Source organism: Microcaecilia unicolor, chromosome 5 (assembly GCF_901765095.1).
Source record: "Microcaecilia unicolor chromosome 5, aMicUni1.1, whole genome shotgun sequence".
NCBI classification, from domain to species: domain Eukaryota; kingdom Metazoa; phylum Chordata; class Amphibia; order Gymnophiona; family Siphonopidae; genus Microcaecilia; species Microcaecilia unicolor.
In genome coordinates, this window is record NC_044035.1 from 156,098,392 (window position 1) to 156,121,363 (window position 22,972).

A 22,972-nucleotide genomic window follows, 5' to 3' on the forward strand; every position below is an offset into this window, starting at 1 on the left:
AAAAATAAGAAACAGCATAAGGAATGTAAAGTCAATTGCAAAGTGCTGATAAGGAAGGCTAAGAGGGATTGCGTTGGAGGCAAAAACACATAGCAAATTTTTTTTTTCGGTATATTAAAAGCAGGAAGCCGGCAAAAGAATCGGCTGGACCGCTAGATGACCGAGGAGTAAGAGGGGCGATCAGGGAAAACAAATCCGTAGCAGAGAGATTAAATGAATTCTTTGCTTCGGTCTTCACCGAGGAAGATTTGGGTGGGATATCGGTGCCAGAAATGGTATTCAAAGCTGACGAGTCGGAGAAACTTAATGAATTCTCTGTATACCTGGAGGATGTAATGGGGCAGTTCTACAAACTGAAGAGTAGCAAATCTCTTGGACCGGATGGTATTCATGCCAGAGTACTGCTAAACTGAAAAATTAGCCTGCAGAGCTATTGTTAGTAATATGTAATTTATCTTTAAAATCGAGCATAGTACCGGAAGATTGGAGGGTGGCCAATGTAATGCTGATTTAAAAAAAAAAAGGTTCCAGAGGTGATCCGGGAAATTATAGACCAGTGAGCCTGACGTCGGTGCCGGTCAAAGTGGTAGAGACTATTATTAAGAACAAATTTACAGAGCATATTCAAAAGCATGGATTAATGAGACAAAGTCAACATGGATTTAATGAAGGGAAATCTTGTCTCACTAATCTACTTCATTTCTTTTAAGGGGTGAACAAATATGTGGATAAAGGTGGGCCGGTTGATATTGTGTATCTGGATTTTTAGAAGGCGGTTGACAAATTACCTCACGAAAGACTCCAGAGGAAATTGGAGAGTCATGGGATAGGAGGTAGTGTCCTATTGTGAATTTAAAACTGGTTAAAATATGAAAAACAGAGAGTAGGGTTAAATGGTCAGTATTCTCAATGGAGAAGGGTAGTTAGTGGGGTTCCCCAGGGGTCTGTGCTGGGACCGCTGCTTTTTAACATATTTATAAATGACCTAAAGATGGGGGTAACTAGTGAGGTAATTAAATTTGCTGATGACACAAAGTTATTCAAAGTCGTTAAATCGCGGGAGGATTGTGAAAAATTACAAGAGAACCTTACGAGACTGGGCGTCTAAATGGCAGATGACGTTTAATGTGAGCAAGTGCAAAGTGATGCATGTGGGAAAGAGGAACCCAAATTATAGCTACGTCATGCAAGGTTCCATGTTAGGAGTCACAGACCAAGAAAGGGATCTAGATGTCGTCGTCGATGATACATTGAAACATTCTGCTCAGTGTGCTGCTGCGACTAAGAAAGCAAATAGAATGTTAGGTATTATTAGGAAAGGAATGAAAAACAAAAATGAGGATGTTATAATGCCTTTGTATCACTCTATGGTGCGACCGCACCTCAAATATTGTGTTCAATTCTGGTCGCCACATCTCAAAAAAGATATAGTGGAATTAGAAAAGGTGCAGAAGGGCGATGAAAATGATAAAGGGGATGGGACGACTTCCCTATGAGGAAAGGCTAAAGTGGCTAGGGCTCTTCAACTTGGAGAAAAGGCGGCTGAGGGGGAGATATGATAGAAGTCTATACATTAATGAGTGGAGTTGAATGGGTAGATGTGAAGCGTCTGTTTATGCTTTCCAAAAATACTAGGACTAGGGGGCATGCAATGAAGCTACAATGTAGGAAATTTAAAACGAATCAGAGAAAATGTTTCTTCACTCAACGTGTAATTCAACTCTGGAATTCGTTGCCAGAGAATGTGATAAGGGCAGTTAGCTTAGCAGAGTTAAGGAAAAGTCCATAGACCATTATTAAATGGACTTGGGGAAAATCCACTATTTCTGGGATAAGCAGTATAAAATGTTTTGTACTTTTTTGGGATCTTGCCAGGTATTTGTGACCTGGATTGGCCACTGTTGGAAACAGGATGCTGGGCTTGATGGACCTTTGGTCTTTCCCAGTATGGCAATACTTATGTACTTATGTATTGGTTCATCTAAATGTTGGAAACAATAGTAACACCATGTACGGCAGGCATTACTGTGAATGCCTAAGTGTGGCAAGTGATGAATGTAATTTACTGAATTCTGTAAGTTATACATGTAACTGGGAAGCCTGCCCATGTTCCACCTATGTGCACACCGCCTTCACCTTTACAGGCCAAGTGATTTGTGCATGTAAGTTATAGAATAGCACATATCACTTACACATGATAGTATTCTATAACTTATACATGCAATTGGGACTAGATTCTATAATATATGGTGCCAGCATGGGAAACCCCCCCCCCCCCCCATATTTAGCACTATTCTATAACCTGTGCCTAACGTTAGGCAGAGTTTATAGAATACATTTAGTTGCTGGACCCGTGACTGAATTTAGGCATGATCATTTACGCCAACTAAAACCTGGTGTAAATGCCTGAGCCTAACTTAGGTGCAGATCAAGTGTATTCTATAACAGTGTGCATAGTTTCTAGGAATGCCACGACCCGCCCATGCCCACACCCCCTTTTGAGATTGCACACACACCACTTTACAGAATATGCTTAGAACGTTTTGTGCGTAAATTCTAATTAGTGCCAATTAGTGCTGATAATTGCTCAAAGTTGGCCAATCATCAGTGCCGATTGGCTTGTTAAACAATTAAATTGCATGTGCAATTTGGCTGCACTGTTTCACACTAGCATGCGGAAAACACTTCTGGGGAAGTAGCTCCTGATCCTCCTCAGTTTCCACATCACTTGGAACATTTTGGATACTACTTTTGTGGCTTGGGGTTCAAAGGTAAGTTTCTGATTGATGACTACCCCCATGATCTTCATCTGAGATGGGGTAAGTCTGACCCTCTAGAGTGATGCTGGGGGTAAGTGTTGCGATTGTGTAGAGAATTACAACTAGGAATTGTGTCTTCTCTCTATTAATTTGAGCTTGAATGCTGAAGCTCACGCGTCTATGGTGTTTATCCCTAATGTGATCTTGTCTATTATGTTGCTCAATTTGTTATCAAAGGGTGTATTATATATATATATATATATATATATATATATATATATATATATATATATATATATATATAATAGATATATACACACGTCATCGGCGTAAATGAAGGAGTTTACAGCATGTTTGGCTACTAGCCTAGATAATGGTACCATCATGACATTAAATAGCATTGGAGAAATGGAAGATCCTTGCGGTACTCCACGGTGGATTTCCATGTGTAGGAAAACATGTTTTCCATTTTTACTTGATACGATCTAGAGGTCAGGAAGCTCTCAAAACAATCCGAGGACTACTACTCCTCCTAGTAACATCTCATCCAGAAGTCGTAGTAGAATGGTTTACCATGGCAAAGACCAAAAATTGCAGGAGCAGGATCTTTTTCTCTATACTAATTTCTTTCCTGAAGTTGGCAACCAGTGTGGTTAAGACTGTTTTGGTATTGTAGTGTGGTCTAAAACCTGATTGGGAGTCATGGAGTATTGAGAACTTGGACAGATGTTTCATGAGTTGTTTGGCGACTATACCTTCCAGGAGTTTTGCTATGAGGTGGGTAGACACTATTGGTCTGTGGTTTCTGATATCACTTTTACTTCATTTCACATTTTTTGGTATTGGAATAAGGATGATATTTTTCTGTTTGGGGAAGATACCCATCGATAGCATCATTTGTATATGTGCTGTGAGTTGTTCATTAAATTTGGTGGGTGTTTCTTTCAGCAGATAGTTAGGGCATGTGGCCAGCAAACAATAACATCTGGCAAATTTTTTCAGAGTATTTTTCACGAGGTTTGGATTAGTAGTGCGAACGAGGTCCGTATTCTGTCTACAGCTCTTACTTCATCATGTCTGTTTGATATGTCTATGTAGGATTCCAGGTATTTGCCTCCATCCTGGGAACTTCTTTTCAGGGCTGTTATCTTTGAAGTAGTGAACTAGTTCGTCTCCTCTGGATGGTTGCTCATTTTTCATTGTCAACATTGTGGCATTCAGAAGGTTGTTCACTAAGCTGTAGAGTTTTCTGGTGTTTTATACTCTGTTCACCATAGGAATGTTTGATCTTTCTTAGCATGGCTTTGTCTTGTTTTGTCACCAGCTTCCATTTAGATTGCCTTCTGATTTATGCTTTTGTCATTATCTTTCCAGTTTTCTGCAGGCTCTTTTCAGTTCTCTTACTTCACCGTTGAACCATGGTGCAATCTTACTTCTGGTTGACCTTTTAGCCTTTGTTGGGGTGATTTCATTTAGGATTATCAGGCATCTTTCTTCCCATGCTGTCATGAAGTTGGTAGTTTCTTCTAGTGAAGGCGATCAGTCGTCGTACATTCTTGACCAGAATTTCTCGTTGTCTATCATGTGTTTCACAGATGTTGGCTTTTGTTTCTGTTTGGAAAGACATCTCATAAGAACATAAGAGTAGCCCTACTGGGTCAGACCAATGGTCCATCTAGCCCAGTATCCTGTTTCCAACAGTGGCCAAGCCAGGTCACAGGTATCTGGCAGAAATTTCTTCTCTAAACTACTAATGGGGCAAAACAAGGGACATGGATGTCTTTCCAGTTGAGGGTCATGGTTAGCCTGTAATGGTCAGACCATGGCATTTTTTCCCATGCGATGGCTTCTGGATTTATGAGATGTGCCTCTGTGAATCTGCAAGCTGACAGGTCCAGGGCATGTCCTTTGATGTGTGTTGCTATTGTGGGCAGGTACTGTAAATCCTATTGTTGTAAAAAAAACACATTGTGGCAATCTTTGGTGATCTTGTCGTTTTGATCTTATTGTGGCAATATTCGATGATCTTGTTTTGATCTTCGAGGTATAGGTTAAAATCATCAATTAATAACACATTTGGTTCGGTCAGTGAACGTGTTGGAGATGAATTCAGTGAAGTCCTGTTGCACTGCTGACCATTTTGCAGGGGGCCTGTACAATAATATGCAGCACAATTGGCCTCCCAGGGTGTTGCCTTGTATGTTGCAGGCTAATATCTCTAGGTGGGGAGAGTTAAGAAAAGATACTTGTTCTGTTTTGAAGAAGGATTTGTATATTATGGCTACACCACCTCCTTTTTTTCTGTCATATGCAGGATTTTGTTGAATCAGCTCAGCTGGTAGGCTGCTTTTTAACTTATTACTAACCCTGTTAACAACAATTTTTGGAACCAGAGTCAACGTGGATTTGCTATGACAAAGTGGGGATACTAACCCCCCCCCCCAAATCTTGATTATATAGTCTTAATTACTTTTTGAAAATAACCAATTGTTCGTTCATACTGAGTTGGAGTAGGTTGTGTAGATTAGTGAAACGAATGCCTACTTAATGCATATTGAATAGTAATTTTTAGACATCAGAATGTGAAAAATATATGCGTGTGATGACTTTTACAAAGCACTACAGGAAGGGTAACAGTAGCCCCATCATTTACTGCTGAAGACTTTCAGAAAGAATTCTACCAACTGTCACCAACACATCTGAATACTCATTTATGGTAAACTTAAATAAACGACAAACATGCCAAATCTTGCCTCTAATAATTCAAGAAACTGAGACACAATTAGAAACATGTTAAGATTATTACCCAACCATCATCTGACACCTTCCAATATAGCAGGCAACTGAAAGTTATTACTCTTTGATTTGTGTGTGTGTGGTTTTTTTTTTAAATAAAAAGTCACCTAGAAAAAGATCTGTTTGCAGTTTCACATTTCACTACAGCAGATATTACCAACCAGCACCTTGGTGAGGACACTCAAGCTACTCACAAAGTAGAAATACCAGACACTAATGTTCAGTACTATAAATCTTAAAGAATCATTAGTAGTTACCCCTACAGGGTACAAATTTAAGAAATTTTCTACATTTCTTTGTTGCTGACAGTGATGCTCTGACAAACCTCATTAACAGATGATGTCTAATGTTGTTCTGTAACCTTTTTGGAATTAGGAAGAAATGACAAATTCCTTCAGTGTGAAAGGCATGTCAGACAATTACTACAGCTTCTACATTTACAGGAGAAACAGGTTTTCTAAGCTTGAAAAATTGTATAATTTAAGGCAAACTTATTTATACTTATTATTTAGAAAATCATTTTTATAATTTTTTTTTTAATTTTGAGAAGACTTTATAGAAATTCCAAAAGACACAACGATACAACAATGCACGAAAAACAAGCAAGCAAGCAAACAGAATCTATTGCGGAATAACAGCATATCAGCATACTATATGTTAATTCAAAAAAGTTTAAAGAAAATTTAAACTAACAAAAGTTCCCCCTCCCCCTTCAAAGAACTAGGTCCATCCAAGGAAAAGAGCAAACATCCAGAAGGTAATTAGAAGCACCTCTCAACTGTAAATGCAACCCATCATCACTTTACTTTAAATGCTGAACTGTTTCTTCCTATATCTCTTTAATTAATTCTATTATGTCATCCATGATCTCTATGAAACACCAATTGTTATCTTCTACTCTGGAATGGCGAAAGCCATAACGGAGCATTGTAAGCCACATTGAGCCTGCAAATAGATGGGAAAATGTGGGATACAAATGCAATAAATAAATAAATAAACAGAACGATCAGCCCTGGATCTGCACAATTTGTGCGCTAGAGTATGGCCTGGTTTATTAGTCCACTCATAATAATGCTGTTTCTGCCTAAGAGTCAAAAATTGAAGTTGATCAGTGTAAATATCATCTAACTGCAATCTGGCAGCCTGTAGTTCCCGTAAAACAGACACTTCCTGAGTCATTTTGTGACCGGCTTTCAAAGTACAAATCTGAGAAAGAGAGCGTGCTATTTGAGCACAAGCCTCTCGAGCCAGATGACCAGCTTTTTGAACAAAATACCTTCAAAGCATCCCAGACAATGTCAAGAGGAGGTCCCGAATGCAAATTTGTCTCTAAATAATCCTTGCATAGAATTTACACGTCTGCTATCTCAGAAAGCCACTATTTACATATGTCGACACTGCTACATACAAAGCTATTGCTCCTGTAGGAGGCCATGGATTAGCATAGCTACAGTTGCCCAAAGACATCTGAACAGGGTTCCACTTCCAGCTGTAGCGGGAAGGCAATTTCTTGACATGCGCTCTCAAATAAGAGATGTCATCAGAAGGAGATTCACAGCAGGAAGAAGGAGGAGATAAATAAGATAATTCCTGTACAGCACTCCTCTTCTTCTAAGGAGGATTCCAGAGGAAAAAAAGGTGCAGAGAATGGCCCCCTTGGGGACTGGAGTCTGAAGCAGACAAAGATCAACTAATTTGAAGTGAACATCTCTCTCTCTCTCTCTCTCTGCAGGAATAACAGCTATGGACTAAGATAAGTACATAAGTACATAAGTAGTGCCATACTGGGAAAGACCATAGGTCCATCTAGCCCAGCATCCTGTCACCGACAGTGGCCAATCCAGGTCAAGGGCACCTGGCACGCTCCCCAAACGTAAAAACATTCCAGACAAGTTATACCTAAAAATGCGGAATTTTTCCAAGTCCATTTAATAGTGGTCTATGGACTTGTCCTTTAGGAATCTATCTAACCCCTTTTTAAACTCCGTCAAGCTAACCGCCCGTACCACGTTCTCCGGTTTAAACTCTAACCCCTTTTTAAACAAGATGATGGTATAGTGGCTGTTATAGTAGCCCTTGACACATTCGTCGGGTATCTTTTATAGGAACTTAAGAATAGCCATACAGGGTCAAACCAATGGTCCATGTAGCCCAGTATCCTGCTTCTAACATTGGCCAATCCAGTTTACAAGTACCTGGCAGTACTTCTCAATAACAGAATATGGACTTTTCCTCTAGGAACTTGTCCAAACCTTTTTTGAAACCAAGATACGCTAACTGCCGTTACCAGATCCTCTAGCAGAGAGTTCCAAAGCTTAACTATTCTTTGATTGAAAAAATTTCCTCCTGTTTTAAAAGTATTTCCATGTAATTTCATTGAGTGGTCCCTGGTCTTTGTATTTTTTTTGAAAGAGTGAAAAATTGATTCACTTCTGCCCATTCTACACCACTCAGGATTTCACAGATCTCAATCATATCCCCCCCCCCCCCCCCCCCCCCCCCCCAGCTGTATTTTCCAAGCTGAAGAGCCCTAACCTTTTTAGCCTTTCCTCATATGGGAGGAGTTCCATAACCTCATTTTGGTCGCTCTGCTTTGAACCTTTTCTAATTCCTCTATATCCTTTAGGTGAGGTCACACCATGGAGCGATACAGAGGCATTATAATATTTTTGGTTTTATTTTGCATCCTTTTCCTGGTAAAGGAAGACTGCTCAGGCAAAGGTAGCAAAGTAGATAGAAAAGACTCACTGACCACTGCGACTAGACCTTATGGTCAATTGTTGATTAGCCTGTTTGTACTTCAGTTGGGGAGTGAAAAGATGTTTGTGCTGGGCCCATGCGGTTAGTACAAAATGAACTTTGCATTGGCAAAGAGGATGGTCAGCACTACTGTCCATCTGAAATCCGACTGCCCATGTCTGTAATTAGGGAAAGCTAAGGTATGTTTGAGCTGCAGTTTGTGCTTCTCTAGAACTTTGAGGATGCTTTTACTTCAGGCCTGTACAAGCATGCAGGAGATGACTGTGCTTTAGGCCTGGAAACCTCTAAGGAGGTTTGTGTCAATTTGAAGGATCCTTGGTGTTTCTCCTTTGTGTACAGGGAGGAAGAGGCAGCTTCCATTGAGAGTGAGCAGAGGCAGATGATGTCCTTTCCTAGTCAAGTAGGAGTCTTCTCCACTTCAGTGACTATGGAGTCAGTACAAATGATCCTTTCAGGCTTGCAGAAACATCCTGCCACAGTGCTTGATGTCAACTCAATTATGGTCTGAGCCCAGATAAATAAAAGACATGGGTGAAATGGGTGTCCAAGTTCTAGATCTTTCTCTCAAATTCTAGACATGCTGGAACCCTACCTAGAACATTTTCACAGAAGAAAACAAAAAATTAAAATAAGCTAATTAAAAAAACATCTTTTATTTTCCACATTCATTTGGTAGTGCAGAAAAAAAAGAGGTACTGAGGAGACTGTCACATGAGAAGTGCATGCATACTAAGCATGTATCACTTAGATTTGAGAGCCGTTCCATCCCAGTGTCATCAGATGACATCACCCACTTGTGGGTCTGACTCAGTCTCATCCTGTTGATGCAAAATGCATTGTAGTAGTCTAGACCTATATGGAAACCTTACAAATGTGCCCAAAATATCATTTAACTTTAAATAAATATAAACCAACTTTAATACCTAATATGGAGACAAAGACATGAAATAACAGATAGTTTATGAGTGTTGCAAGGGTTTTAACAGCATGCTCACTGAACTAATATGTAACACAAAGTGTAATTGCTAGCTTTCATGTGCAGGAGCATTTTGGAGAATTCTACAGAGATACTGCAAGTCCTACATGTAGGAGTCATTTGAAGAATTGCTTCATACTGGCCATCTAGATACCTATGGCCTTTCTAAGCAATTCCCCATTTATCACCACCTGCTACGTCAACCTTAGCCTGCTACATCAGTGGTCTATGATTCGTGGACCCCTGGGGGTCTGTCAGGGATAAAGAAGAGAAAATGTTTTCATGCTGTCATAAGCCATGTGAGCAGAGTACACAGGCTGCTGTAGAGACAAGATTGGCAGTGGCAACGGAGATGGCAGTAGCTGCAGGGATAGGATCAAGAGGTGTCTGCCCAAGAGAAAGACAGACAGGAGGAGACAGAAAATAAAAAGGGCTTGTACGGATAGGCTTGGTGCTGAGGGGAGGGGGATTTCCAGGAAGAGGTCCATGAACTTTTGGTTGGAAACCTCTGTGCACAGACAGTATGCAATTAGATTTCACGTGACAGAGTGTGCTTTTTTTGTGCAGTTCTCCTGTCGTGGAACTTAACCTATTTATCTTGTACTGAACTTTTTTCCAAGATTTAAAATTGGCCCTAAAACCCCACTTATTCCAATTAGCTTTTCAACCTAATAAAACATAGGCAGTCAGCTTCTGATGGTGGTTTCACTGGGGCATGGTGGTCTGCTGGAAATTTTTTTATTTTTCTTGTTAAACCTTGTAATATGAATTTGAGTTATTTCTTCCTCTACTACTATTAAACTGGTTATGTGAATTTTTTCTACTATTTTAACTGAAATGTAAACCATCTTGCTGTGTATTCATGAAATAGCGGTATATTAAACCTCATAAATCATAATTTAGCTACATGAGCACCTGCATCTGTTATTACTGTACTTGCAACCTGCCAAAAGAGCTCAGCTGCTAATTAATCCTTCCACTGTCTCTTCAGTTTTTTGCAGCTAAGGATCAGCTGTGCCTACTACCCAGGTCTTCCTGAAAGTCTGTTACAACGTTTGTTCCCATTAGACACTTCAAGGAGTGTGTTTGACACATCCATCATCTTGTTCGATGATGAACCTGAGTCTCTTCTAAATAATTCATTTCTGTTCAAAAAGTTAGCTTTTTAAAACACTGTTATACTTTAACTATCTGAATGCCTCTGCTGTATCTCCCCTATCTCAAACCCTGCACCATTTTGTTAATCATTCGCTAAGCCACCTCCATACTGGGGGCAATATCTGCTGGAAAATCATTATGACCAATCTTGCTTAAGCAGCAGTCTCAGCATGCCTGCACTGCTATACAATGTTTTCACAGAATATACATACCACAGAGGGTGTTTGTCCAGGAACTGGAGTTGGTCCAGTAGGATAACCACCTGCATATCACAAGGAAAGAAGAAAAACAAACACATTACTTCTAAAGATATTATCCAACTTTAACATTTGCAGAATACAGTGCCTCTTACTCATTCGAATATTATGCAATACACAGAGCAATCATTCAGAACTACAAGCTGAAAAGTGTGTCCATCCACTGCTGGAGATAGAAAATATTGAGGAGCTGGACTGGATGCTAAGAGATATGTCTCAGCTCAGTTTTCAGTTCTCTACCTCCTGGTTGATGGACACAATTATCCCATAGGTTCAGGAATAGTGGGAAGCTACATAATGGAAATAAGTTTACAAGCAAAAGAAAAAAAATGCAGTCATATTTGGAGTGGATAAAAACAGCAAAACATAATAAGGACAGTGGTACTAATGTATGAAAAGTGAAAGAAACCAAAGAGTGACTATTTATCTCAACCGAAACTGCGCTTACTAAAGTCTCCAACGACCTATTACTGGCTAAATCCAGAGGTCAATATTCCATCCTCATTCTTCTTGATCTTTCCGCTGCTTTTGACACTGTCGATCAAAGCATACTTCTCGATACCCTGTCCTCACTTGGATTCCAGGGCTCTGTCCTTTCCTGGTTCTCTTCCTACCTCTCCCTCCGCACCTTTAGTGTTCACTCTGGTGGATCCTCTTCTACTTCTATCCCTCTGCCTTTCGGCGTACCTCAGGGTTCTGTTCTTGGTCCCCTCCTCTTTTCTATCTACACTTCTTCCCTTGGTTCATTAATCTCATCCCATGGCTTTTCCTACCATCTCTATGCTGATGACTCCCAAATCTACCTTTCTACCCCTGATATCTCACCTTGCATCCAAACCAAAGTTTCAGCGTGCTTGTCTGACATTGCTGCCTGGATGTCTCAACGCCACTTGAAATTAAATATGACCAAAACCGAGCTTCTCATTTTCCCCCCCAAACCCACCTCCCCGCTCCCCCCGTTTTCTATTTCTGTTGATGGCTCTCTCATTCTCCCTGACTCCTCAGCTCGAAACCTTGGGGTCATCTTTGACTCTTCTCTCTCCTTCTCTGCTCATATCCAGCAGACCGCCAAGACCTGTCGTTTCTTTCTTTACAACATCCGTAAAATCCGCCCCTTTCTTTCTGAGCATTCTACCAAAACACTCATCCACACCCTTATCACCTCTCGTTTAGACTACTGCAATCTGCTTCTTGCTGGCCTCCCACTTAGTCACCTCTCCCCTCTCCAGTCGGTTCAAAACTCTGCTGCCCGTCTCATCTTCCGCCAGAGTCGCTTTACTCATACTACCCCTCTCCTCAAGACCCTTCACTGGCTCCCTATCCGTTTTCGCATCCTGTTCAAACTTCTTCTACTAACCTATAAATGTATTCACTCTGCTGCTCCCCAGTATCTCTCCACACTCGTCCTTCCCTACACCCCTTCCCGTGCACTCCGCTCCATGGATAAATCCTTCTTATCTGTTCCCTTCTCCACTACTGCCAACTCCAGACTTCGCGCCTTCTGTCTCGCTGCACCCTACGCCTGGAATAAACTTCCTGAGCCCCTACGTCTTGCCCCATCCTTGGCCACCTTTAAATCTAGACTGAAAGCCCACCTCTTTAACATTGCTTTTGACTCGTAACCACTTGTAACCACTCGCCTCCACCTACCCTCCTCTCTTCCTTCCCGTTCACATTAATTGATTTGATTTGCTTACTTTATTTATTTTTTGTCTATTAGATTGTAAGCTCTTTGAGCAGGGACTGTCTTTCTTCTATGTTTGTGCAGCGCTGCATATGCCTTGTAGCGCTATAGAAATGCTAAATAGTAGTAGTAGTATGATATCAAGGTAGTGAATTGTGTTACAAAGTAGTGGCCAGAAGCAGAAAAATGATAGCACACATAGGAAATGGCATAAATCAATAGAAAGAGGAAAGAATGCCTTTGTACAGGTCATTGGCACACTTTCACTAAGAAGTGTGTCTAATTCTTGAGATTGCTATCACTGAAAGTAGAAGATTTTCAGAGTATCAACCTATGCTGCACCACATCTCAAGTGCTATATGTTGTTCTGGTTACCCATCTCAAACAAAAGAAGAGCAAATGAAATAATTTTTTTAAATTTATGTACATACTTACAGGCTCTTTATATACTGCACATTGCACCAATGGTGCCACTGGGCAGTTCAAAAAAATTAAATTAAATTTGGGGGGAAAACAAGGGAAAAACAAAAAAAGAAAAGAAGAACTCATAGCACAGGGAGGTTAGAACTATAGAGGTGGAGCCAAATGCTGCTTGAAACAGCCAGGGCTTGAGCTTCATTTTGAGTTTTGAAAGCGATGATTCAGTTCTTATGGTCAATGGGAGTTAGTTCCATAAAAAGGACCAGCATAAGAAAAAGCAGAGTAATGGGCGGCATCAAAGCGTAGACATTTATAAGTGGTAAGATGCAGCAAGACCTGTTGAAAAGAGCGAAAAGGGCAGCTAACAGAGTATGGAATTAGAAGTTTCAAAAGATAATCCGGTGCCAAGGGAAAGAGTTTGGAAACAAGAATCTGAATCTTGAACTTGATCCTGGCTGACAGATGTAACCAGTGCTCAGTGCAGAGAAGAGGAGTAACATGAATGAAACGTGAAGTGTTGTGTAGGAGTTTAACTGCTGTTGACTGAAGAAGTTGTAGGCGTTTGAAGGAGGAAAAGGGGAAAACTGGCATAGATGGAATTACAGTAATCCAGGTGAGAAATTACGAGAGCTACGACCAGTGTACGGATTCAGTTGATAGGAAGATAAACTGCATGAACCAGAAAAAGTGCATAGAAGGATGCCCAGATGAATGAGATAAAGGGGGTGGAAATGATTTCCCTATGAGGAAAGGCTAAAGAGATTAGGGCTGTTCAACTTGGAGAAGAGATGATTCAGGGAAGATGCAACAGACTGGATAATCATGAGTAGTACACATTCTTTAACTTTTCAAATGTTACTAAAACTAGGAGACAATCCATGAAAGGAACAGGTGGAACATTTAACACCTATCAAAATAAAACATTTTTGTTCTCCATTATCTAATATAATTAATTCGCACCTCCAACGTTCTGAAGCTGACTCCGTGGCAGTGAAGCCCTGAAGTGTTCGTAGGCTTCGAAATCGCTCTGTCCTCTGAGGGCAGGGAAGGCTGCATGCTAACGCGACGTCAGAAAGAGAAGGGACCAACCACAGGCAATCGCACGCGCTCACAGTGCTCTGCCCTCGGAGCCAGTGGTGTGCTGGAGCCGGCTCGCAAGAGCCGGTTGTTAAATTTTGTACCGACTTGCGAGCCGGTTGTTTCCTAGTGCAAGCCGGCTCTCCTCCCTCCCGCCCGCCCGATCGATCGCCCGCCCAATCCCTCACTGTCACTGACCTGACTCTTCTAATTCTTAAGGGCAGGCAGTCTTGCCTGCCCGCTACCAGCGCTGACTCTCCCCTGCCGGTTTGCGCTTTAAAAATGGCTGCCGAGACTTCCAGAGGCGGCCTCGTGAGACTTCTGCTGAAGTCTCGGCCGCCATTTTGAAGTGCGAACCGGCAGGGGAGAGTCAGCGCTGGTAGCGGGCAGGCAAGACTGCCTGCCCCGAAGAATTAGAAGAGTCAGGTCGGTGAGGGACGGATCCGGAGGGAGGGAGGAGAAGTCGCTGGTGAACAACTCGGGAGGGGTGGCAGGGGAGAGAAGGGAGTCGCTGGGCATGGGTGGATGGAGGGGAGAGAACTAAGGGTAGCGCTGGGTATGGGTGCATGCAGGGCAGGGGAGAGGAGAGGAGGGTCACTGCTGGACATGGGTAGATGGAGGACAGGGGAGAGGAGGGTCACTGCTGGACATGGGTGGATGGAGGGCAGGGGAGAGGAGGGGAGAGAGAAGAAATGCTGGACATGGATGGAGGGGAGGGAAGAGTGAGGAAGGAGATGAGATGAGGGAAAAGGAAGAGAGGAGAAAAACTGCATACGGATGAAGAAAATAGGCAGAAGCTGAGGACAAGAAATGAAGAAGAAAGGAGGAAAGGAAAGAAATAAATGGAAAGGAAGCCCTGGAAATGGAGTTAAGAGGACAGATAGCAGCAGAATCGGATACTGGGCCAGCATGATCAGAAAAACAGTCACCAGACAACAAAGGTAGAAAAAAAATCATTTTATTTTCATTATAGTGTTTGGAATATGTTCACTTTGAGAATCAGGTGCTCAACATTAAAAGTTTATATTTATTTATTTATGGCATTTTATCGCACATTAAACATGAATTAGATTGGAACCTGGGATCATTTAATTTTTCTTTCCTGGAGTAATGCATTGCCACCCCCCCCCCCCCCCCAGGCTCTCTCCCTGGCTATAGCCAGCTCTGCAATTTTGGGGGGGGGGGGGGGGGGGGCGCAGAGGGAGACCGGGGAGAGAGCCTGTTGTTAAACATTTACCAGCACACCACTGCTCAGAGCCCTCCATGTTCTGATCTGATCACTCAACGTGTCCCGCCCCGCGCCGTGTCCCGTCCTCACACCCTCCTGAACAGAAGAGCCACCTGACTCAGTTCCACGCACTGTAATCCTGACCTGAACAAACAGACGCTTCACTCACTTCCTCGCGCTGAAATCCTATCTGGACCAACTGCTCTGACAGGACTCGAGCTGCAAAGAGACTGGCCGTTGCTACATCAGCACAGCTGCTGACTGAAGAAAACCTGCTGTGTGGTCCAGGCATTGATAGTGCCTGCTCTGCCTCGCCTGTATTCAACTTGGACCTCCTCCACTACTCCAGGCTCCATCACTGTGCTTACCTGCTGTCGAGTTAAAAAAAAAAACTACAAGAACAACTTTGGGACCAGGAGGTGATAAGGTGCTGGGCTGGGCAGTCAGTCAGACAGGAACTAACTCCCTAACTCTCCGCAAATTCTTTGTTTAAAATAAATTTTATGGTTCTCAGTTTTTTGTTTTTTTAAAGTGAGGAAAGAATGAGACAGCCGAGCAGAAAGCACAGATTGAGAGTACAGGGTGAGGAAAGGACCTTGCAGTAAGCTATGTCCCCAAAGATGACTGAGGGAGGGAGGGGGGAGGCCGACCCTGGGAGGTAGGGAGGCCCTGGAACTGGGTGGAGGGGGGCGACCCTGGGAGGGGGGGGAGAAAAACCCTGGAAGAGGGAGGCACGGGGGGGGGGGGGGGGGGGGGGGGGACCCTGGAACTGGGAGGGAGGGGGGGCCCCTGGCACACACTCATTCTCACACACACACTCTCTCTCTCTCACAGACACACTCGCACCCAGTCTCACTCTCTCTCTCTCTGTCACACACACACACATTCACTCTCTCTCAAACATACACACTCCGAGGAAAACCTTGCTAGCGCCCGTTTCATTTGTGTCAGAAACGGACCTTTTTTCCTAGTTCTCCCAATAATTCCTAACATTCTGTTTGATTTCTTGACAGCAACCACTTACTAAGTTTCTGATTCCAAGATCCTTCTCCTGGATAAAGACTTCAAATGTGGAACACCGCATCATTTATCTAGAACTAAGATCACTCTGCCATTTAGATGCCCTGTTCCCTAGCAACTCCTCACAAATTTACTTGTGATTTAACAATTTTGAATTGTGTCATCAGCATGGTTAAAAAGGTGACGTGAAAGGCTATTAGAAATGAAAGAAAATCCTTTAAAGAATGAAATAGGACTTGAATGAAGAAAATTAAAAGCAACAAAACACAAGCAAATTCGATGTAAAGCATTGATAAAGGCAGCTAAAACAAAATATGAAGACAAACTTGCTGCAGAGGCAAAAACTCACAGCAACAACTTTTTCAGGTACATCAGAAGCAGAAAGCCTGTGAGGGAATCTGTGGGACCGTTAGATTATGAAGGAGTAAAACGGGAACTCAGGGAGAACAAGGCCATGCGGAGATACTGATGTATTCTTTGTTTCGGTCTTTACGGAAGAAGATGTAAGAGATCTATCTGTACTAGAAATGGTTTTCAAGGGTGACGATGTGGAGGAACAGAAAAATCTTTGTGAACCTGGAAGACATACTGAGCCAAATCGACAAATTAAACAGTAGCAAATCACCTGGACCAGATGGCATGCACCCTAAAGATACTAAAAGAACTCAAACACAAAATTGCTGATCTGCTGTTAGTAGTCTATAACCTATCATTAAAATTGTCTGTAGTACCTGAAGATTGGATGGTGATCAATGTAATGCCAATTTTTAAAAATGGTTCCAGGGGTGATCTGGGAAATTACAGACCAGTAAGCCAGACTTCAGTGTCCGGGAAAATAGTTGAAACTATTATAAAGAATAAAATTACAGAACTCATAGAAAACACGATTTAATGGGATAGAGTCAGCATGGATTCAGTCAACTGAAGTCTTAACTCATCAATTTGCTTTATTTCTTTGAAGGAGTGAATAAACGTGAGTCAGCCGATGCAGTATATCTAGATTTTAAGAAAGCTTTTGACAAAGTTCCTCATGAGAGATTCCTGAGAAAATTAAAGAGTCATGGAATAGGAGGCAAACATTCTGTTGTGGATTAGGAATTGGTTATAGGAAGGAAAACAGAGGGTAGGGTTAAATGGCCATGCTTCTCAACGGAGGAGGGTGAATAGTGTCCTGCCACAGAGATCTGTACTAGGACTGGCGCTATTTAATATATTTATAAATGATCTGAAAATTAGAACAAGTGTTGTAATTAAATTTGCAGATGACATGACACTATTCAAAATTGTTAAAGCAGATGTGGACTGTGAAAAATTGCAGGAAGATCTTAGGAAACGAGGACTGGGCATCCAAATGAAAGACGAAATTTAATGTGGACAAATGCAAAGTGATGCATATTGGGAAGAATAATCCAAATCATAGTTACCTGATGCTAGGGTCTACCTTGGGAGTCAGCACCCAAGGAAAAGATCTAGGTGTCACTGCGGCAGTGGCCAAAAAAGCAAACAGGATGGTAAGAATTATTAGGAAAGGGATGGTAAATAAGACCAAGAATACTATAATGCCTCTGTATCGCTACATGGTGCGAGTTCACCTTGAGTATTGTGTTCAATTCTGGTCACCATCTCTCAAAAAATAAGTAGCTGAATTAGAAAACTTTCAAAGAAGAGCGACCAAAATGATAAAGGGGATGAACTATCGTATGAGGGAAGGCTAAAGGGTTAGGGCCAGTGGTGTGCTGGAGCCGGCTCGCAAGAGCCTGTTGTTAAATTTTACTGATTTTTGCGAGCCGGTTGTTGGAGTCAGGCAGCCAGCACACAAGCATCTGTTTTTTTTTCTCCTCCTCTCTCTCTCCTCCCACAGCCAGGGACGAAGTCACAGGGGCCCCCCCATTCTTGGCTCAGGCCCCCCAGCAGTGTCCGTGCCTATGATTATCTGGCATCCCCCCACCTCACATCCTGTGTGGTCTGGTGTCTTGCAAATTGTACCCTTCTCTCCTCCCTGCGGTTTGACGTCTATTTCACTTCCCTCTCCACCTTGCACTGTGCCACCACTATAGTCCTCCGAACTTCCGGCAGCCTCACCTTCGCCTCTTGCTTGCTCTGGAAGCTTTCCGCAGCATCCCGCCTCCGCGGGAACAGGAAGTTGTACTGTACAGTGAGAAAGCTTTTGGGGCCGGCAAAGAGCGAGGCTGCCTTGAGAGGAGAGTTAATGCTGGTAGAAGATCTAAGAACTGCAGCAGAAGGAGGGGGCAGGGAGCGAAGTGAAAAAGCAAGGAAAATGACATCGGACTGTGAGGAGAAGGGAAGGGAGAGAGAAACTGGACTGAGGAGGTGAAGGTGGGAAAAAAAATGCTAGATTGCAGCAGTGGAGATGAGAAATGCCAGATTGCCAGTTCTTGTGGACTGTGTTTTACGAGCATGGATTTACGACACTCTTCTAATGCATGACCGCCCAGCTGTAAATTGACTACAGCAAACCCTAGACACTATTTTGGAAACTTGTCCTCCGTACTGAAGATTTAGCACTCGATTCCTGGAATACAGATAAGTCTTTTTCTAGGATTTGTTTTTCAACGTTATTAAGTGGACTTGTTTCACTAGGGTTTGGTGTACTGATTGAATCTGGCGTTTACCATTTTTTGATGTTGTGATATTTTGATTTTTTTTTGTTTTAGTTTTTTGAATCTACTATCATTATACTTATTTTAAGTTTAAAACTGCTTCATTGTATTTTAGTACTTATTTGACTTTTGGGGAGGTTTTTTTGATACTTGATTCCCACTGCTTGTAATTTTTGACAAACATGATAAGAAAGAAACAAAACAACCTGACAACAAAGGTAGAAAAGAATTTTATTTTGAATTTAGTGAATGGAAAATGTCAGCGTTAAAAGAAATTTACACTGATTTCTTAATATTTTATAGAATGTAGGGTGCCGTTTGCTTTTCTCTAGTGTTGCTCTGTGTGCAGAGTGTGGCTTCTTAGGGGTTATATTTAATTTTTGTCTACATGTCCATATTTAAACGTTGTGGTCACTTATTCTGCACTTGGAAAGGGTCTATTTGTGTTCAATATTTGTGACCGAGGCCAGGTACTGCATGGAGTTTCTATTTAAGCATCCGTAATATTTCAGCTTGTTCAGTTCCACAATAGGCATATTGATGTTCTAGGTTCCACTGCAATATTTACTATGTTGAGCGTTCCTAGGTAGAGTCTTTGTGCTACTTCTGTTAATTAGTGGTGTTATCCTAAAATAAATTAGCTCTATAGGTCCTGGGTAATTTTTGTAGGTTTTATATTACAGGTACTTCACAATAACCTTGGAACTGGAGAGGGTTTATGGTTTACTGAGAAGACACCAAAATCAAAATTTTTGTTTTTTTTGTATGGTGAGTTCCTGGCGAAATGCTCTTTTTCTGCTTTACATAAGAAAAGCCATACTGGGGCAGACAGTCCATCTAGCCCAGTATCCTGTCTCCAACATGGGCCAATTCTGGTCACGAGTACCTAGAAGAATCCCAACTAGTAACAAGATTCCGTCTTGCCAACCCCAGGGATAAGTAATGGCTTTAATGTTTAATGTGGAACCACAGTTTCTGTTTTTGGTTATAAGTAGTGTCCAGCTTACTAGTAGTTTATGGACTTTTCCTCCAGGAATTTGTCGAAATATTTTTTAAACCCAGGTATTCTAACTGCTGTTACCACATTCTCCGGCAACAACTTCCAGAGCTTAAGTTAACAGCACAATGGTCCACAGTGTGCAGTGTCAGGGCTAGGTATTTTTTTCATATTAAATTTCTGAGCTACATAATTAGAAAGCTATTAACCTATTGTATTAATACAGCTTTATAAGAATTTTATATTTGTTATAATGCAAAGTTGAAGGATATGTGCCATTTTGGTAATTATTTTACAGGATACTGTGATATTGTTGAGATGTTGACCAGACACAAGTCTACTATAATGGCAAAGTTTAAATTATGGGATAATGCTACTATATTTAAAAATGTCAGTGTTTCCAAAGTTTCCATAAGTATGTATGGAGTTTATGTTGATGCAGCACAGACTGTTTACTTAGAAGTTTGTCATCAAGTGCACGCTACAGCATTATTTAGGAGTATATCAAGAACTACAGCTTTATGCCTAGTGCCCCCCAATGTTAACTTTGGGCCCCCCCAAAATGTCAGGTCTGGCTACTCCCCTGCCCCCAGGATACCTCATCATGTCATCCCTTAGGTTCATCATCCCCCCCTCAGCACTGCCTGACCAATCCTGGAGCCTTTTCTCTGCCAGATCCCACCCACAGGAAGTTGCATCAGCGGGGCTGTACACTACTCGGCAGAGACAAGGCTCCGGGTGGACCAGGCAGCGTCACGTGCTACCACTACAGCTGCTGGAAGAGTAAGGTTTGAAGAATGGCCAGAGAGGGAATGGAAGCTGAGAAAGGTAGGACTCACAGAGGAGCAGGAGGGAGATGATGCTGGGTTTGGATGAGGAGGGAGACAGCATGAAATAAAGAAATTGAAGCTATTTAGGTTAGTCTGTTTCCCCTTCCTGTGCTGCCGTTAAACCCAAAACAAAATCAAGCAAACTTATGAGCTGCTGCATCTACGTTGTCGTTCCTTATTGTTGGTAGCATTTTAATTTCATCTCACTTATATTTTCAAACATGCCAGCTTGTGCAGCATACAGATGAACATAGAGGTAGTAGTAATTTGTTATAAATCATACTCGGTGTATCATTTGGAGGGGCTGGTTATAGGGACACCCTCTTGCATGTATTATATAAACAGATATGTTATAAGAATCAGGTGCTGCATCCACGTTGTCGTTTGTTATTGTTAGTATTTTAATTCAATCTCACTTATATTTTCAGGCATGCCAGTTTTTGCAGCATATAGATGTACACAGAGGTCAGAGGAAGTGTAGTAATGGAATAACTTTTCACAGATAGAGTAGTAATTTGTTATAAATCATAATCAGTGTGTCATTTAGAGGGGCTGGTTATAGGGACACCCTAGCATGTATTATATTTGTGCAGAGATCTTTTTTCTCCTGGTAAAGGGCCATTAAAACAGATGTCATATTATAAGGATCAGGTGCTCAACATTCAGAGTTTCTATCTATTTATTTATTTAGTTAGTTACTTATTTATGACATTTAACCCTGTTATTGGTGCAGAGATTTTTTTTCTCCTGGTAATTGGCTTCTAAAACAGACATCATGTTATGGGGATCAGGTTCTCAATGTTCAGAGTTTCTATCTATTTATTTACTTATTTTTGGCATTTTATCCCACATTAAACTTGAATTAGATTGGAACCTGGAAGCATTAAAAAAAATTAATTCCCGGAGAGAGTAATGCATGACCCCCCCCCCCCCCCCGGCTCTCTCCCTGGGTATAGCCAGCTCTGGAATTTGGGGGGGGGGGGCGCAGAGTTGGACCGGGGAGAGAGCCTGTTAAAAATTTACCAGCACACCACTGGTTAAGGCTCTTCAGCTCGGAAAAGAGACAGCTGAAAGGATATATGATTGAGGTCTACAAAATCCTACGTGGTGTGAATCCATTTTTTGCTCTTTCAAATATTACAAAGACTAGGGAACACTCAAGTTATATGAAAATAAAATAGGAGGAAATATTTTTCCACTCAACAAACAGTTAAGCTCTGAACTTGTTTAAAGAGGATGTGGTAACAGCTGTTAGCATATCTGGGTTTAAAAAAAAAAAAAGGTTTGGACAAGTTCCTGGAGGAAATGTTTATAATCTGCTATTGAGAGGAAGCCACTGCTTGCCCTGGGTTTGGTAGCATGGAATGATGCCACTATTTGAAAACAAGATACTGGGCTAGATGGACCATTGGTCTGACCAAGTATGACTACTCTTATGTTCTTATTTTCTTTTAGTGCTTCCCTAGCTCTTTTTTTGGCCACAAGTGGGGCTTAAAATTGCAACACAATGCGTGATACGGCTTTGTCAACAGAGCCAAATATAATCTTCATTTCAGAACAGCCTGGCCAGTTGTGGCCATGACCCACCATGTTTTGTTTTTCTTTTTTCAGTCAAGGTAATACATGTTCAGTTGGTAATCCCCAATCATTTTGAAAACTGACTCCAACTAAGAACCTAAATACATATACCAAATAGGAAAAGAGATTCAAATACTTTAGAGCTACTGATAATGATCAAGACCCAAACTTTAAGTGAAAGGACACTTTAAAGCAAGAGATCATTATATCAGACTCAGAAGGAGGAAAGTCAGGAGTACCAATAAAAAATACTGCTTTATAAAAAGGGGTGCACAGCACAGCCTTCTAGAAAGGTGATGGAGCCAAAACAGTAACAGAATACTGGAAGACATGAGATGAGCAGAGGATCCTTAATAGTGAAGGGAAAGAAAAAAACAAAACAAAAAGTCAGCTGGGGCCTTTGGTAATAACTGAACAGACTAGACAGGCCTTAAGGTCTAAATCTGCTGATTTATATTTAGGTCTTGCTGAACCTATGCCAATTCATCTCCAACACTACACACTGAATACAACCTAAGGGATCAAAGCATATGCACAGAGAACATACTGTCCATACAGTGGTTTCATCAATCTGGAAAATACATATACCTGGGGCTGGAGATGGTCCTCCACCTCCATAGGTTTGGGATGGAGGTTGAGGATATCCACCAGGGGTTCCACCAAAACCTGGTGCGCCATAGCCGCCTCCTCCTCCTCCTCCAAGGGCCCCACCAAAGCCAGCTCCTCCAGGAGGCCCACCAAAGCCAGCTCCTCCAGGAGGCCCACCAAAGCCAGCTCCGCCAGGAGGCCCACCAAAGCCTGGAACTGTGTG

The 22,972-nt window shown here is 41.8% G+C and overlaps 1 protein-coding gene across 2 annotated transcripts in view; it reads right to left on the bottom strand.

Moving 5' to 3' along the window:
* The window catches only part of ANXA7 (annexin A7), a 149,236-nt gene that overhangs the window by 63,764 nt on the left and 62,500 nt on the right, over positions 1 to 22,972 (bottom strand). For both annotated transcript variants that reach the window (XM_030203473.1, XM_030203474.1), the window contains exons 4-5: positions 22,750 to 22,965; positions 10,662 to 10,711 (exon numbers count right to left, since the gene is read on the bottom strand). In XM_030203473.1, the coding sequence (XP_030059333.1) occupies positions 10,662 to 10,711; positions 22,750 to 22,965 (266 nt within the window). The remainder of the gene's footprint in view (positions 1 to 10,661; positions 10,712 to 22,749; positions 22,966 to 22,972) is intronic.